Source organism: Passer montanus, unplaced genomic scaffold, assembly GCF_014805655.1.
Source record: "Passer montanus isolate IOZ18808 unplaced genomic scaffold, ASM1480565v1 scaffold11, whole genome shotgun sequence".
Lineage (NCBI taxonomy): Eukaryota > Metazoa > Chordata > Aves > Passeriformes > Passeridae > Passer > Passer montanus.
The window spans coordinates 4,043,517-4,062,517 of NW_024357613.1; the positions used below are offsets into that span (position 1 = coordinate 4,043,517).

At 38.9% G+C, this 19,001-nt stretch overlaps 1 protein-coding gene across 1 annotated transcript in view; it reads left to right on the forward strand.

The window, feature by feature from the left end:
* Positions 1–19,001, forward strand: part of LOC120511024 (prolyl endopeptidase) — an 88,475-nt gene that overhangs the window by 50,391 nt on the left and 19,083 nt on the right. Inside the window, exon 10 of the mRNA XM_039727597.1 lies at positions 290–393. Coding sequence (XP_039583531.1) covers positions 290–393 — 104 coding nt within the window. The remainder of the gene's footprint in view (positions 1–289; positions 394–19,001) is intronic.

Consider the following 19,001-nt stretch of genomic DNA (forward strand, 5'->3'; position numbering starts at 1 on the left):
TTTTATGTGAATCATTTTTTCCCCCTATTTTGCTTAAGTCCCCCTGGCTTTGTGTGAATGGTGAGAATTACTCCTTCTGCACAAAAGCCTTTGCACCCTCCCTAAATGAAATGCATATATGTAAGTGTTATATTGTATAATAAATTAAAAAATGTGTCCAGAACTACTGATTTTCACCCTGCTGAGTTACCTTTCCTATTCATGACTCCATCACAGTGCCTAAACTGGCATCTTTTTAATGGTAGATATATAGTAAGCTGACAAGCTTGCATTGTATTCTGTATTTTAGGTATTATATATCACTGTGATCTGACCAAAGAGGAACTGGAGCCAAGAGTTTTCCGAGAAGTGACTGTTAAAGGATTTGATCCTTCTGTTTACCAGACAATTCAGGTAATAAACATGAACACTGCTGTCTTGCTCCCACCACCTATGTAAGAGCTCAACATAACTGGACTTAGCTGTTGGTGAGGAGACTTGCTTTAGAGCCATGCTTTGGTTTTGAATTGAAATACTATTGTAGGTGCTCTAAAGGCTCAGACAGGTATCTCAGTGTAGTAGTGTGGAGAATCCTTTGGAGGTGCCTGTTACACATAGTGAAGGTGTATAAGAATTAGCTAAATTTCAGGTTTATGAAGTTGAAAGAAATTAGCTTTTAGCAGTAGAAAACAGTGTAAGCTACAGATTATATGGAACAGGTTCAGGAAAATACAGGGTTCTTCATAAACAACTGCTTTGACCTTGTAACATTATTGTTACTAAAATGATGATACAAAATACACATTTTAAGTAATAAATGATCTTTCCACTAAACACAGCTTTGGTAAGACCCTGATAAAATACTGTGCCCTTGCAAAGATTTTTAAGACAGGTATGGAACTTGTAGAGAGAGTTCATGGAAATTCGTTGAAATCATAGAATTCTTTAGGTTGAAAAAGACCTTTTAAGAGCAAATCCAGCCATAAACCCAATATTGCCAAGTCCATCACTAAATGTGTTACTAAGTGCTCATCTATTTGTCTTTTAAAAACATCCAGGGATGGTGACACAACAGAAATCATTAGGGGTCTAGGAAAGCAGTCATTATATTGGGATGCTTAGCATATTTGTCATGGTTTGACCCTAGCACAATGCCAGGGCCTCCATGAAGAGTATATTTCCAAAAGGGTTGCTGTGAGATGTGACCCAGGAACAGAACAAAGCAGGCTTCCATTCGGGGATGGAGGGAAAAACACAACCCTTTTTAAGACCTCCAATTTATAGAATAAATATTGGAGGGTGGATTCATGTTGTAATATGTAGGATGTTTTCATCTTCTGCCTAAGAGTAAGAATGGAATAGAGGCTTTTTCTTTCTATAAACAAAGGCATAACAAAGTCTAGTGCCAAAAGTGGAACTTAAATAAGCTTAGCTTGCAAAAAGGTGAAATTCCATAGAAGGTAAGCAACATAAAGCCTTGTCACAGCATGGCTTGAAGTCTTTGAAAAGAGATTACATACTTCTCTTAATATCTTATTTTTAATTTTGCGTCTGACACATGCCAAGGCACATTCTCTGAAAGTGTAAAGGCAGTAGTATGTGTACATGAAGTGGTTGTAAACAGCCCCATCTGTCTGTGTCTGCATCTCCAGACAGAAATAACAGTGTGGTAGAGAACAATTTCCTGGAAATGTTCTCACAGAGAATGCATTTTTGCTGCTTCACTCAAATTCATTAAGGGACTTCCTCAGGATAACTTTAGGGCAGAGTGAGCTGGATAAGACAAAGAAAACTGCATTCTCTTTAGGAAAGAGCTTGGTACAATTGTAATGCTGCCATCAAACTCAGAAGGATAATAATGAAACACAAATACCCATGTAATTAAAAAGGGTATAGAAGAGGTTGCTGTAAATCAGAAGTAATGTATTTTTCCAGTAAATCAAATTTTATAAAATAAATGTCTGGAAAAATAAAATCTCCTTTTACACTTAAATCAATTACATGCTAAATTAAGGTAAAGTAGAACAGTGATACAAATAATTTCAAGGAGGAGGCATGCTGTTGCTATGCCCTTGGAAACCTTCACTTTGTAAAGCACTGGCAGAGATTCACTGCTAGGCTGTAATGTGGTGGAAGTCAGTATCACTGTTTCTGGTTTTCTCCTTACTCAGCTTCTGCTCATTTCCAGCTCTAGGGAAATGTGACCTGTGTGTTGACACTGGGATCAGTGCTTATGAAGAGCACTCTTGGCTCACCATCCAGTCATCCAGTTTTGCCTTATACCAGCAAATGATTGCAGTATGGCAACCTCTTGGAAATTAGTTTTTGATATGTTTCATTCAGATCCATGGAGGAATCTCAGCTAAGCTGTGAAAAAGGCTGTTTGTCAAGGCCAGGGCTGGGACTGCCTGCTCAAGTTTGTAGTAACTGAAACTGTCAGTACTGCACAGGTCTGATGGACTCCAGTCTTCGTTTCCATTTGGGTGGTCCCACTCAGAGCCTTGATGGTGCTTCTGCTCAGGGGAGGGAAAGGGGATGGCAGGGTATCAAAGCAGGGTGTAACAGGCTGTCAAGCTAAATTAATACATAGCTATTTCAAAACACAGGCAATGTTGCAGGTATTTGTTAAAAAAATAAAAAATAAGAATGCAAGAAATATGCAAAGAATGCAAGAAAGTAGGCAAACCCTGATTATTATAGGAGAATGAACAATGCTTCAGAATCTATTTAATAATTTTAATTTCCATCAGAATTACTAAGTAGGAAAGGATAATGTTGCTGACTGTCCTAATCCATGTCCTTAATGAAAGGCAGGTCTCCTGCCAAAGTTCTTTCTTTATTCTCATATACCTGAAGAAATACCTACTAATACTAGCAATCTTCCCAGCTTTGCTGTGTAGCATATATGAAACTATAATGAGTTGTTCTTCAGAAGTCTTTGAATATAACAGGACAAGATTTGAACTGAAATGTAAGGTGCATGTGTATATGAAACCTGAATTAATGGCAATTGGTAAATTGCCACAGTGCCTGTTTTTTGGTCTTTCAAATCCAATCTGCTGTATTTGGTATATGTTGTAAAGTGCAAAGGTAGACTAGTGGTGAAGTTTACTACACAAAGAAAATTTGTGCTGGAACTGCTGCATTTTTTGTAGCTAGGGTTAAGATCTTACACTTTGACAGCCCTAACTAAGAAAATCAACAACTTGCACTGAAGGGAGAGCTGTTTCAACACACCTGTCTTTTGCACCAGGGTGGGAGCATGTTTTTGAGTTATTGGCTCCATGTGACACCCTGCAAGTACAGTCTAATTTACCGTGCTGTAACTTGTACTTACGCCCTTACCTTGAAATCTCTGTGACCTTCATGAAGAAGTCAAACTGTTTAAAAATGCTTGCCACACATCAAAAATTTATCCTAGCTGCTTTTGTTAAATGATACATTAAGTTGCATTAATTACTCTTCCTCTCAAGCACTTCTTGAAATTTGGTTTTTCTTCCCTGTGTACTTCCATCTATCACAATGACAGACTTTTTCAGGAAATAGCCTGGGATGGGCTTTACAGAAAGAAAAAACACTTTTACAGGAGCTTAGAAACAGCACTTGCCCTAAGATACTTACTGTGTTAATAACTCAACTGTTGCTTTAAATAAAAGCATCTTATTTGAATACAAAAATTTTATCTCTGTAAAGTTGCCAACTATGTACTTATATGCCTCTCCATGTTAGCACCTCACAGTGACACTTAATCGTGGATAAACAGTCTTCTGGTGTGGCTCACAACACACCTACTTTAAGGTTGATGTGTAGGCTTTTAAGTGTTAAAATTGCAACAATAAAAATGTTGATTGGCTCTTTTTACCATTCTTTGAATACCCTCCAGTACTTAAAATACTTTGAGATGAACTGAAAATAGATGTTGCTATTGACAGATGCACTTTGGATTAGCTCTTGCAAAAGGTGAAATTCATAACACAACTTCATTTTACAACTTAGTTTGATTAAAAAAGCAGCTGCTGTTTAGATATTGCAGCACATATCCAAGAAGCACGGGTCTTAAAAAAGATATTTCTCATTGGGCTGGAATGAATTTCCACCTTTCTTTTGCAGGAAATACTTTTGCAGGTGAAGTAATTTTCATGAGAATTCTATTCTTTTCTTGCTCAGTCTTTACCTCCCGTCACCAAGCCCTTGCAGTACTGATTTCAAGTTATGAGGCATTAATGGGGAAAACTAGTCTACAGTCATTCTCATTCCAAGTGGAACTTTACACCATACAGTTTGGCACAGAAAAAGTCTACAGTCATTCTCATTCCAAGTGGAACTTTACACCATACAGTTTGGCACAGTGATTAATCTCTGCTTCAGGAAAACACAACACTGAGAGAAGATGAGTCAGGCTTGATATTGACTGGCAGAGAAACTTGTGCACAGCACCTGCCCATGCTATTCCTGGATCTTGCTGTTGCTGGTGGTGTCATTCCATGAGCATTAGATTCCCTCATTAATATAAAAATAACAGAGGAAAGCAGTGTCCTTTGAAAACTGTAGTAAGCTCAACCTGCTAAGCAATGCAAGAGCTGATACTATAATTATCTCTGGTTTTTTTCAGTGTGGTTATAGAGATGGTCTTAACATAGATTTTTTTCCCCTTACCCACATATATGTCGTAGAATCAAAGAATGGTTTGAGTTGGAAGGGATTTAAATCATTTAGTTCCAACCCCACTGCCATGGGCAGAGACATCTTTCACTAGACCAGGTTGCTCAAAGTTCCACCCATCCTGGCCTTGAACACTTCTGAGGATCATGCATCCACATCTTCTTTGGGCAACCAGTGTTCCAGTGTCTGTTTCCAGTGTCTCACCACCCTCACAGTAAAGAATTTATTAATAATTTCTCATCTAGACTTTCCCTCCTGCAGTTTAAGCCCATTTCCTTTTTTCTATTGCAATATTCCCTTGTAAAAAGTTCCTCTCCAGTTCTTTTATAGGCCCCTCTTAGGTACTGGAAGGCCACAATTCGGCTACCCTAGAGCCTTCTCCTGAACAACTCCAACTTTCTCAGCCTGTCTTCAGAGGAGGGGTGCTCCAGCCCTCAGATGATTTTCATGTGTCCCCTCTGGGCCTGCTCTGACATGCCAGTGCGTATGTTGGGTACCCCAGAGATGGGTGCAGTGCTCCAGGTGGGGCCTCACCAGAGTAGTGACCTGCTGGCCATGCTTCTTTGGATGCAGCCCTGGACACCGTTGGCTTTCTGAGCTGTGAGTGCACATTGGCTGGGACACATTGAGTGTCTGGTCAGCCAACACCCCCAAGTATTTCTCCTCAGGTGTCAGAACCCAGGACATTCCTCTGGCTGCCCTGGATGGCTCGAGCCCCTGGCAGGGGGCTCAGACCTTGGCACGGAGTCAAAGACACCTGTGCCTTTGATTTTAACCCATGGAGAAAATTACCAGCTTTGTGTGAAGATTTACAAGCCACAAGAGTTTAAGCAGAATGATTGTCACAGGGTGAAAAAGTAGAATTTTGGGGTTTTTAGAATGGGGGCACAGGAGGCAAGATGGAGGAATTTGGGCATGCCCTGTCCTTCCTCCTTCTCCTACTTGGCTTCCATCTTGTGTGTGATGGTGGCACTTTTAGATTGGTTAGAGTAGAGTCAGACTGTCTAACATAGGTGTGATAGGTGTTGGAAAATTACTGTAAATAAAGTACACGTAGTTCTTAGTGTAAAATGTTAACACTACCTCAAGGATGGTCAGTGTGCCATGAACCGACCTGCCAGACAGACCTCAGCTGGTCAGAGAAAGAATTTATTAGATAAGAGAAAATAACCTTCAAAACCAGAGCTGAGGAATGCTGACTCCTTCTTCGGTCGCGGGGCTGGGAAAAAGAGACTTTCTGACACCTCAGGGTCATCTCGACCACGGAGGCTCCGACACTCAGGGCTGCTCTCAGTCCACTTCCACCTAGCCTGAATTTGTGCTTGGGATCGTGTCGATTCAAGTGCAGGAGTTTGCACTTGGCCTTGTTGAACTTCATGAGGTTTACACAGTCCCACCTCTCAAGCCTGCCAAGGTCCCTCTAGTTGACATATCTTCTCTCCAGCATGTCCACTGCAGTGCACAGCTTGGTGTCAGCAAACTTGCTGAGGATACTCTCAATCCCACTGTCCATTTTGCTGATGAAGGTGTTACACAGTGCCAGCCCAAATGCCAGCCCCATTGACCAGAAGTCTTGAGTGTGACTTTCTATATTAATAGATCTTTGTAAGTTGGAGAAAAGTTGAGTAGCTTTGAATCTATCTGCTGAGACAAAGTACTCTCATACCAGAGAACTGAAGGCATGTACTTGCAACTGATTCTAAGCAGAGACAAATAATTTTTCCCTTTTCTACAGAGGAGTAAGTAATTTTGTCATCATTTTCATCCCTCTCCTAAGAATCCATCACAACCAAAAAGGGGTTGATTTTTGAAGAGTTGGACTTTCTTTCTTCTCACAGTATTTGGGGTTTGAATCCTGCCTTGATCTCATGGGATAGGAGGATAGAATTAATGCTTAGGGGAAACAAGTTGCTTATTGTTGTTGGTTTCCATTTTATTCTTTTTATTTCCTTGAGGTTTTGTATTGCAGTAAAGAAGAAAATGAGTTCAAGAAGCTTTGGACAATACTTTCTGGCACATGGTGTGACTCTTGGGGATCGTCCTCTGCCTCTGCAGGGCTAGGAGTTGGACTCGGTGATGCTTGTAGGTCCCTTCCAACTAAGCATATTCTGTGATTCTGTGAAATATTGGTGGGAAGAAGGAATGTCACAAACACCACAGTTTTAGTGCTTGCCACAGTATGGCAGACACCTGCTCTCTTGCAGGGAGGATATAAGCTTTGAGCCACTTCTTTCAGAGCTCTCAGGAAGGAGATTGAAGTCACTGACTCTAACAAACCACAGTTTTAGTGCTTGCCACGGTATGGCAGACACCTGCTGTCTTGCAGGGAGGAAATAAGCTTTGAGCCACTTCTTTCAGAGCTCTCAGGAAGGAGATTGAAGTCACTGACTCTGATCTCACCTAGTGCTTTGGCACCAAGGCACCAGTCTCTCTCTGGAGGACATCAACAAAATCACAGTGACAACTGTGACAGCATTGGCAGGTTGCCTGTGGAATATAGTATCTTACATCCTTGGCATGTGTTTGTTACAAACACCACATTAGTCTGCCATTACCTCTTCTAATTGGAGGTCAGTGAAGAAACACTGAAACACTGAAAATGTAGTGCTCTAGTTTAAAGGCCCCTGTAGTTCTTGAAAGCTAGGACATTGTATATTAAATATTTTCAGCCACATTACACTCCTTTCTAAGGGAGGAAATTGTCAGAATCAAGGACTTTATGTCTAGATAGAGTACCAAGAGATGGATTTCCTGTGATGACCTTAAATGCTCTTGAACTTTGAAATCCATGTGCTGGAGTAGCAGAATAGCAGTTGGTTCTCCATCCATTATAATTTAAGTAGCCCCATCCAATGCAGTTCAGATGTTCCTTAGGTATCTGGAGTAGGAACCACGTCTCTCTATTCCAAATAAGAGGATGAAGTGATAGACTTTGCATTGCTTTCTTCACTAGCCCAGTTCAAGTTCCTATTTTAACGTCTAAATGTCTGGTTTTGCTTTATCCCCTTCTTATATACCACTGGGGATTGAGGCATAGTTTAGGAAGTTGGGAGCTTTTGTTCAGCAGAATGCAGAACAATGGAAATGTGGTGTGGTTTGGGATGCAGGGGAGTGCAAAACTTCTCTTAGGAAGAATTAGCACACTACTGACCACACGTTGTGGGAAATAATGCTAAAATATTTTTTAAAATACTCTCTGTGTTCATTTGTATTGTCATATAGGCTTTGAGATTCAATAGTTCCAAGCTTTTAATAGTAAATTGTTTATTTTTCTGTTGAGTGTGTAGGGAGCTGGAGAGCTTTTTAAAGTGGAAGCATCTGTAGACCCTTCATGCTCTAGACTTTATAAAAATGTTCATTTGTTTCAAGCATACAAAAGAAGTGATTGCTTAGTAGTTTAACTAAAACTCATTATGAAATACTATTCCTGTGCCTTACTCAGTGGAGCTTTTGTTTGAGCTTGCAGTGGTTTGTTTTCCATTTTTCTAGTGAAGGGAGATGTTAGTTGGCTTACTTAATCCCAAGCTGCATTCCACACTCTCTCAGAATTCCTTAAAACACAAGGCGAAATAGCATGGACTGAAACAGGCCTTGTAAGCATTAAACATAGTGTTTATAGTGAATTGAATTCCTCTTTGCACCCTGGAGTTTTAAACAAGAGCTTAAGGAATTGCAGTGTAGCTTAAAGGATTGCCTCACATGTCTTAAATGATTGCAATGTTGATTGTAAATAAAAAATAGTTTTGATTTTTTACAGTAAATGGAAAAATACCTTTTGCCATAAAAAATATTTAAAAAGTCATTCACTCAGATACCTTAAATAAACACATGTGTTGAAGTCTTCAGGAACCTCTGTAGGTAGATTCTTTGCTGATATAGAGATATTAAAATGATAATGTAGTAAAAATACTTGGGGTTTGTCTTCTTTCTAAAAACTCACGAAAGAATTTCCTTCTATTTTTCCTGGAACTTTCATATTCACTCCTCTGATTGAACTCACCTCCACTAATTAAGCATGAACACATTGCTATTTTAATTAACTCTCTTATTCACAGGGTAAGTAAGAATTCTGTGTAATGGTCCTCAGTGGGAATCTACTTCCAGCTTTTCTTCTCCCATTTGTGTAGGCTTATCAGTGTTATTTCTCAAAGGTAGTGAATATTATTAACTTCATTCTACAGGAACAGAAACATTCAGGATGAAATTCGTCCATGGCTTCATATTGATGAGTGAGGTGTTGCTCTGGGGATATGGTTTGCTGTTCTAATGGCAGTGGTTTGCTGATCCTCAGAGTTGAGTTTTCAGATGTGGATTGAAAACTTAATCAAGATGGTTATTAAAATCTTACACAAATAGTTCAGAGAACTTTAGCATCAAAAAAAAGCCCCCCTCTTGATGTGTCTAATGGTAATAAAGGCTGACAGCACACAGTCTTTTGATCATTATAGAGTTTGTTTGTCTTGTACAGTGCAGATTGAATGGCCAATACCATTCATGGTAGAGAGTCAAACACGGAATGGTTCCACAGAAGAAAATGCTCTAAAGCCTCTTTATAGCTGTTTAATTCTTGCTTGAACCAAGTAGTCATAAAAATGGGAAATTTCAGTATAGTCCTCTACTGAAAGAAAAAAGTGATAGCTGCCCCTTTTCTCACTAAGAGAATAAATGTCAAACTTTGGCATGCCAGCATTGTTCAGAATGAGAATGCTCCTCTGCAGAATGGGAATATTTCTATCCATCTGCCCACCCATCATTTTGCCTCATGGAGCCTGGCTGGTGGGGTGGAGTTTAATTGTGATGATAATGCTGTATTGAGGACAGATTGCTCTGGGACCACAATCATAAGTATTTTTCAGCTGGCAAAAGATCATTAGATGATTGCAGTTGTCAGTCATCACTGCTGTGGGCCAGCATTCGAGCCACTGACCTAGCAGGGAGACACATTGACTGCCTTTTCTAGGCCTCCAAGAAAACCAGACTCCTCTAGTTGTATTTTTCAGTACTGTACTAGCAGTGTCATGTAAGTGCATTTAATAGTCATTAGGTTTCCTAGGAAGGGGATTTACTCTTAGTAAGAGTTATGTACCTAGGTATGTATCTGTCTGTGCCATAGGACAGTGTTTAAATTCAAACAAATTTCCAGAACAGTACCAATTACAGTAATTTATTTGTTAGTGAGGCTCATATTACTTGAAAATAAAATGTTGGACACTCTGTTAATAGGTGTTTGCTCATCTCTGTTATATATATGGGCAAGTTTTAAAAATGTTTTCTTCGGTTTTAACATGTAAGTGTTTAATGCTTAAAGTTTTAAACCATTTTCTCAAGTTTAACTAATAATCCAGTTATTAGTTAACTAAGATCCATAATGCAAGTGGTGGATTTTTGAATATATCTCTGTTCTCACCAGCTGCTCCTGTAGATTTTGTTATGTATGTAAAGTCCCTGGATGGCCTTCACATTCCTCTGTTTCATGGTTTTATGAAAGGCAAAGAGAAAGGAGGCACTTGTTCTGTTTTAGAGTCTGTCTTCTTAACTTCTGCTTTTGAAGCTTCTCTTCTTGAAATCACATAAAATCTGTGTAAGAGCAATCTCAGAACTTATCTATTTGAGTCCCAGGAGATAGGATTTTCCTGCAAGAAGAAACCAACTTCTACTGCTCAACAGGTGGCTGTAGCTGTGAACAGAAAAACCTGTAGCAGAGCTGCTGTAATAAACAAGGGGCAAAAAAACTGGGAAAAAGAAGAAAGTACCATGCCTGCATGTGTTTGGATGTGGTGGTGTGTTTGGATGTGGTGGTGACATGGTCATGATTGAGCTGTCATGGCCACTATGGCAGGTCACTTCTGCCTGTAGCAATTCCTGCCTGATTTCTGTCTGCCTTGTGTTTAAATGCCTTCACACTCCCTAGGCAATCTGTCCCAGGTTCTCACTGAGTTTCCTATTGAAAAGCTTTTGCAGGGCATAGGGGTACACCACCTAAAGGTCTCACCTGAATTCCCTTTTTGAATTTGAAACGCGTTCCTTTGTGTCCCTCACTGCCTTGGAAGGCAATTGGTTCTCTTGAGGTTACAGCCAATTTCTGCACATTTAAAGACTGACACTGTGTGTCCCTCAATTTTATTTTCCTTTAGACTAAAAACAATCAAAACAAAAGAAAAATCTGCATTCTGTTCAGTTTCTCTAGTGGATTGTATTTCCTGGCCTCTTATCACTCTGCATCCTCTTCCTGGGATCTGTTTAGATGCTCAGCATGTGGTGTGCCATGGTTTCAGCTGAACACAGCACTCCAGCAGAGACTTTGCAAATGTGAATACAAGAGGACGGGTTACTTCATAAATCATTGTGGGTGAGACTTTGGTTTATATGTCCTCACGTAGGGATTGCCTTTTCCCTAACAATTCATCATTCAAGTTCAGTTTGGCATGTCTACATCTCCAAGATACTTTTCTAAATTACTTTTTAGGGAGTTGTTCACTGTTCTTTATGTGATTGCATCTGTCAGGTTATATAGTATGTTGTATTTCTGGCCTTGCTGGATTGCATTTTATTATTTCAGGTAGTTTTGGCTTCTCTCTGTTACTCCTTCCAGAAAGGACTCCCTTGTCCCCTCTTTTCTGCAGTGTCTCCGTGTTTCCTGTTAGCAATTAAGCTTCACCACAGCTCCATACTCCCATTTAAATACTTTACAGTGGATGCATCTCTCATTCTCAATAGTGTCTCTTTAGGCAGCTGGGGAACTGGAGTGTTTTCAGAATAGCAGTGGCTCTGGCAGGGTTGGGAGGTTTGTGTTTCAGAGTTGCAGGCCTCCAGGCACACACAAGTTCATAACTAGTTTATGCAGTTATTTATTAGGTTTGGCATGCAACTGTTACAAAGAGGTTTAAGGAGGTAGGGCAGCTGGCAGAAAACAAATTAGAAGGTTGTTGCTCCTTTGTTTGCTTGGTTATTGAGTCTTCATCATGGGCCACATTCAGCAGTGTGCTGGACAGCAAGGAAATGCAGACCATCACAGGGCCCTTACCAACCACAGCTTGAAGCAGAACAGAGAAATAAATTACATTTGGAAGACTGATAATGATAGCTATGCATTAACTACCTAAAGGAGACAAAACCAAATTAGAACTGGTAAGAAATGCAGATAAACTCTTGAGATATATATACACACACATAATCACTGCAGCCCAATAAAATTATACTTGCTGTCTTTATCCAGGGTCAAAACTGCTTGGTGAATTAGGGTTTTTCTTGTTAATTAACATTCATCATCATGATGGAAAGCAGTTTAACAGAGTAGAGAGTGGAAAACAACAATTTCAGATGTTGGTGAGATCTTACATAGATGTATAGAAGATGAAAACCTCTGAAAGATGATTTTTTGTGGCCACTACTTGGAGCAGATTCTGCTATTCAAAGGGGAAAAGGGAAGCAAATTATAGCAAGTCTTGTAACCTAAAGTTACAACTCTAGCATTCATTGGTTACCTTAGCATGATTACCATAGCATGGTTACCTTTGAAAGGGATGCATATTAACCAGGGTGATCATATAATATTATGAGCAGTTCAGTTTATACTGGGAAAATAAATTTGCTAAATAGCAATGAGGAGATTTTGGAGAACCTCTCTCTATTCAGTGTTAGATGGCACAATCACACCTCAGTAATACACTGGTGTTGCTGACCACTTTGAAGGGCATAGTCTCCATTTACTCTATTTATACCAAACACAGAAAAAAATTGCACTAGTAACAGTAAGGCAGAGCTTAAAAAGCTTAGTCAATGCTTTGTCAACAGATTTGGTGGGTTGTTTTTTCTTAAATTGGATTCACTGCTGAAAAGACAAGCTAAACATAAAGTGCTTTGATAAGTATCCAAAGATGCAAAGTTGCAAAATTGTCTAAGCGGAACACATGAGTGGAATCGTTCTGCAAACCTCTCTTATTTGTCCTCAGTATAAGAGATGCAAAGTTGCAAAATTGTCTAAGTGGAACACAAGTGGAATCCTTCTGCAAACCTCTCTTATTTGTCCTCAGTATAAGAACTGAAGTAGTAAAAACTTAAAAATCACAAAATCTTGGTGAATTCTGGAAGAACATTTTTTGAAGGAAAATAAAGGAAGATAGTTCTTTTTCAGTTCACTTTCTGCCCAAAAAACATTTAAATAACTAATTTTCCTCTGGCCTTTTGTCTGCTTATGATGCAGCACAAATTCATCAGTGTGCATTTTTCAGTTCACTTTCTACCCAAAAAACATTTAAATAACTCATTTTCTCTGGCCTTTTGTCTGCTTATGATGCAGCACAAATTCATCAGTGTGCAATTTTATTAACGGTAAGCTAGTTTGCATCTTCATTTAGCAGTTGATTTGATTTTATCAACACTGCTCAGAGGTACTGATAAAGTATTATCTTCCCTTAGATTAATTATTTCTACTCTGTCCTTTAGTCATCTCACAGGAGATTTATGGGACATGGAGAACCTCTAAGAACTATTATTATTCACAGTAACTAGTGTTTCAACTTTGTAGATGAATGATATCAAGAAAGAGATGATTTCCTTAGTTCCAGCTTCTATTCTCACAGACAGGGAAAAATTGCTACATAAATTCTCCCTGACAACTCCCTGAACCACTTGCTCTTCATCCAATTTGTCAATATTTTTGAAAGAACCAGTGTACAGAGATCCCTGCTAACAGCTAAAAATAGTCTGGATGCAGAAAAGCTTCAAAGCATAATGCCTGAAATCACAGTCGTATTTTACCAGTAAGGACATCCCTGACTTTTTCTTTCTGCTTACTGGTGGTTTTTTAACTGATAGCACTCATTCTATTGATCTGGTGTCATTAGAAATCTGGTCTGTTGATTTATTGAGAGTTGATTATTAGTTGTGAATTATGATACAGGTTTATTGGCTTTTGCTGTCTTGTTCATGTTTTGCCTAAGAAAGGAAAGATTGCTGCAAACTGTCCTTAGTCTTAGGGCTTTAAAAAAAATGTTCCTCTTTTGTTACTTGTTTTTTTCTGCCCTTTTCCAAGAGTATTACAAGGGTGCTTCAGCACACTCCTTGGTGTTCCTGCTATGAAGTCCCTTGCAAGTTTTAGTTTTGACATCTGCTGGAAACTACACCATCAGTTGAAATTTTTTGCTGGGTTGCTTTATATTAGACTTGGAATAATTTCTTCCCTAAGCATTGTTACAACAATGAATGAAAACTCATACTTCTCTTCTGCTTCTTGCTACTCACTGAGTGATTTTTCTTCATTGTACAAGTGACTACTACAAATCTGAAAACAATAGTACTGTCTCCACAGGAAACTGTTGAAATCAATAGCATCTGAACCTTAGAATTATTTTTTCTAATATAGCCCCAGATATTTTACAGGACTTTAGTTTTTCCTTGACCATTCTCAAGAGATTTTTCCCCCTTCTGCTATTTTGGTGGCTTTTTAGTCATGTAGGGGCACAAATTAGTAACTTAGCCCAGGTAAGTTGCCTCTGTATTTTTGCTCTTAGAGTGTTTCTCATTACAATTTGAACTGATTTCCACCATGGTAAAAACGAGGTTTATTTTCTAATGCCTACACACTACTGCATTGTGTTGTCTCTTGTCAGAGCAGTTTACTCAGTGAAGTAAAGCTTGATTTAATGAAAGAAAATGGACTGGCCAGCAGATGTTAATTATGATTTTACTCATAATGGTGTGCTACTTCCATCAAGATACCCCTTTGCCTGTCTCATACTATACTGCTTCACAGTAGTACATTTTCTGAATGCATAAACACAGAGGTAATTCAGAAAAGAGAGTGTAACTTACATAGATCCCTGGGACATTTTTCTGTTTAACATGACTAGAGTGTATATTTAAATGAAAAGGTAAATTTATCTGTCTCATATCTGTCTCTTCACTGTACACTAAGTCATCTTCAAGGCAAACTGATGAAAGAAGAGGAACAACTGTATTTGGCAGATTCTAATTATTCTGCTTCAGGAGGCTCTGGGATTGCACTGAAAGGGGCAAAGGATAAGCAGAAGAGGCAACCTTGCTGGTTGCAGAAGTAGAGAGTGTGTGAGGGTCTCACTGGATCCTGTTTACCACTAATGCTTTATGTAAGGGGGATGATACCTTTTAACTTATGTAGAAAAGAGTGATTTAAAAGCAGTTTCTACCATGCCAGTCTTGCAGGATTTCTCATCTTGCACCTGTATTTTTCTGTTGTCTTCCCCTACATCCTCCCACCACCCTATGAGACACCTCCCTGCAGCTGGGCAGCTGAACCTAGCAGAAAGGAGGTATTTCCTCTGAAAGCCCATCTCCTGGCACTTTGCCTCTGTCAGCATGAGTCTGCTTTTTGTGCTGGTGGGTGGGTGGTGGAACAATTTCTTCTGAGCGGTTTCTTGATTATTTTCATAGTGCTTTTGCAAATGTCTGTGGTGGGTGTCCTTTCTGGGTTTTACCTGCATGAATTTTTACTGTACTGAGTTACTTTGGCCCCTTTCCAGCTCAATGTTAAGCAAGCTTTGCAACCCACACAGAATTGCTTTGAAGCTAATTTAAGAGGCTTAAAGAAGATTGATGAGGATTCCCCTCTGAAGAAAGGAAACCTCAGATTCTGTGGATTTGCTCTGTAGTGGTAACAGTTCTCTGTTGTTTTTCCTGACTTCTGATTCATGTTCTATATAAGAATACAAAAACTGGTGTTTAGTAAGAGCTGCTCTTACGTGTGGCCATTGGCTGGCTGCCAGAGCTGCCTATGGGGCCACTGCAGATCTTACACTTGGGTCCATGCCACTGCTGCAATAAATGGGGAGTTTTGCTTGTGATGTACTATGGTCTTTAACCCCAGACTAGTGTCTGTTTTATGTAAGATCAGAGGTGATGAGGGATGGAATGGGCAATGGACAGATGGTGTGGAAGGCAGCACATGATTCTGTTTGAATCAGTGAGTTTTCTGCCCTGGTGTCTCAAGAGAGGCTTTCTCCCTGCCTGCCAGTGCTGCACGTCCAGACTTGTCTTTGTGACTTGCCTTCCTGAAGCACCGAGTGTTAGGACTTGTCAGTGGGAGATGTTGCTATGTGGCATTGCTCTGGCACTGGTATCTCTTTGATGCCACCATCTGTGAAGGAAGACTTTCTCTAGGGACTGTTCCTTTAAGTTTACTGTTCCAGTCACCTTTCAAAGATACTGGTGTGGGATTTTTAAAACAGTGCACATTTAACAAAGCATTTGTGACATTTGGCAAAAGGTGTGCAGTGAATTCCTTGTACTTTTCTTCTCCAAATCTCAAAACACAAATGTTGATGTAAGTGTATTGAGAAATCTTCACTTAACAAGGGAATACTTTTTGTGAAACTGGATGTTTGAAACTCAGTTCCAAGTAGTCATTCCCAGCAATTCCCTGTGCCAGGGATTGCTGGGACTGAACAGAGTGTTTTGCCTCCCCAGTTTGTCTGTAACTTTGTGGTGGCTGCAGCAGTGTGTGAGGGCAGCTGCTCTTACCTAGAAGTAGAAAAATATTGCTAAATCCCACAAAACTGCTAAATCCTCTGTTTGTTTCAAATGAAAATTAATTATCTCAGAATAACTGTATAGGACATATTGGAAAAAATTATTTTGAAGGCATTGTTGTGGTGTTAGTAAACCTAAATCATTGAACGTGAATTTTTAATAAGGAGCATTCCAGCTTGATTTATATGCCTTTTTAGTTGCTCTTTGTAAAATTTTTTGGCATTTCACGCAATGGATGTCAGTCTAATGACAGGTGTGATTCTTACCTGGTTTTGATCAAGCACACGCAGACATGGAAACAATTGTTCTTTCTGGTATGTAATACCTAATCTTGAAAGAGAATTTGGGAGAGGTATTATTAGAATAACTATTGGCTTCCTATGAATAATTAGCCTACTGTGACTTAGGGGGTGTTTTCAAGTCTCAGAAATTAAAGTTTCTTCTCTTGTATAAAATTAATGTTTTATCTACAGGACATACTTCTTTCTTGACAAGACAAACTAATCACTTTTAAACTGGATTTTAATACTTTGCCATTAGTGAGCAAGTCAGGAAAATGATAAAAGATTTGTGAACATTCACAGTTCCAAAAATAAATACATTATACCCATATGGACAAGATCATTTTGGATTTGTGTCTTACAGTAGCATTTCAAAACCTGTGTTGAATCTTACCTTAGAAGGTTAGTTTTTAAATATGTAAAGATTTGGGGTTGGGTTTTGTGTAGAAGGATTTTAGGTTTTTTAAAAGCAAGATGATTTCAGGTGCACTTTTCACACCCAAACAATTATAATTACATACATCTTTTAATCTTTTGCATTATATAAATAGATAAAATAATTCTGAAAGGGAGAAGTAAAACTAAATACTCAGAAGTTGCTGAGGATTTAAATTTTTAAAAATTGAAGTTTCTATTCAGCGTCAGTAATTTAGGTATTTTTAGTTTTGTGGCACAATGTGAGTATGCAGACAGATTAGTTTTGTTTATTTATTGGGATGATTGTGTCACTTTCTTTAATATTCTAAGGTACTGATTTTATATTTACAAGAGAAGTGCATATTGGATGATTGCCAAAGTTATTTTTAGTTCTATGTCCAAGTATCAATATCTGGCAATGTTATCTCTGCAGATAAATGAAAGAAAACTTCATCTGCAGCCTCTGTTTTTCAGAACTTTTGTTTTTCTGAAATACTTAGCTTTGCCTCCTGGTGATTTGAGATGGAGAGGATGCTTTTTGTCATTGCAGAGGCAGAGGTGGATAAATATAGAGCCTTTATGAATTTAGGTCTTTGTCTACCATGCCAGCTGCTAGTTCCCCCCTTCCCTAAGGGAAGATTCACCTAATATAAATACAGCACATTTAAAGCAGATGATAATTAGAAGGACAAAGACCTCCCCAGGAATGAATGTACTGAACTTTTTTGTCCTGCTTAACTCCTAAGTAAATTTACAAGCCCGAGCACAGAGATGTTCACTATATTTGCTTGTAAAACTTACTCTGTAAACTGTCTTTGACTAAACATCCATTGCCTTTTTCTGGTGAAAATTAATCTAAATTGCTTTCCAATGCTAAGTTTAAAAATCAAAAGACAGTAACACAGCACTGTATAAATACATATGTATGCACTAAAGAATGATTAAGATTGGGTTCTGTTTTGCTTATATAGCTTATTTTTCATGTAATTTGTAGCAGTGAGTAACTGTGAAAAGAATGTTGCTTTCTCCTTCCATCACAATAAGTAGACTAGAGGCTATAAATACACACTTCAGGTTCTGCCATCTGAATTGAAGGTGCTTCTGGCACTGAGACCCCAGTGCCATGTGACACAGGGACATGAGTGTGAGACTGATAGAACAATTCCAGGGCTGCTCTACTGCTCCAGCACTATGCTCCTAGAATAGCACCAAGGGTTGCACGCAGCAGGAGTGCCCTGTCAACCACACAGCATTGCTCTTGCATTCCTAAAGGCTGAAGATACTTATTTTTAGCATGTCCCTCTTTGAATGGTGAGTTTCAGCATTCATAATAATATTTCTGAAGTGTTTTTCTCCATCCTTTTCCCTTCAAATGCATTTTCCTTACTTGTCCTCTTAGTATATATGCTGACCTTAGTGGCTTAAGACCTTATTGGAAATTATATGGACAATGAGTAATATAATGTGATTGGCACAAGTGGATCTCTCCTAACTGTGATAAAACAGGAGAAGTTAGTACTCTTTAATGAGCATTTAGCACTGTAAAAGCTGACAGCATCTAAAGTTAGGCATGAAACACCATCATGTGAAATCCTTTTTAGGGCTTGCCCTTTGTAGTTTACCTTAATCTTTGAGATAGAAGCACATCCCTTTATTGGTTACATGAATAAACCATTGGACTTACTTCAGAGATAACAGCTAATTTAAAGGTGAGATTGAATCAGTTGTTGAAAATAGTCTATTTGGAGAAGCTTAAATGGCTTCACGTATCTTAATGTCTCACTGAATTGATTTCTGCTCCCCTTCTCTTGTGTTCTTGGAGGGAGAGGTAATAATTATTTTAGCAAAAATAGGACTGAAACCCCTTAAATTGCACATTTAAGCCATGACATGCAGCTTGACATTTGAGATTTGTTGAGATTTCATTTAATGGTATGTTATTGTATCTTAACTGATGACAATAAAAGCCCTACAGAAGTCAGTTTTCAGCGAGCTGTTATATAAAAGATAAAGTCCTCATTCAGAAACCAGCAGTAAGATTAGTGGCATGCTTTAGTCATCAGGAAAGGACTGGCCAACAGCAGTAAGTTTCTGGAAATTTATAACAGCCAGGTGCTTGCTTCCTGAGAATTTCCAGCAACAGCTGGAGTTGACAGA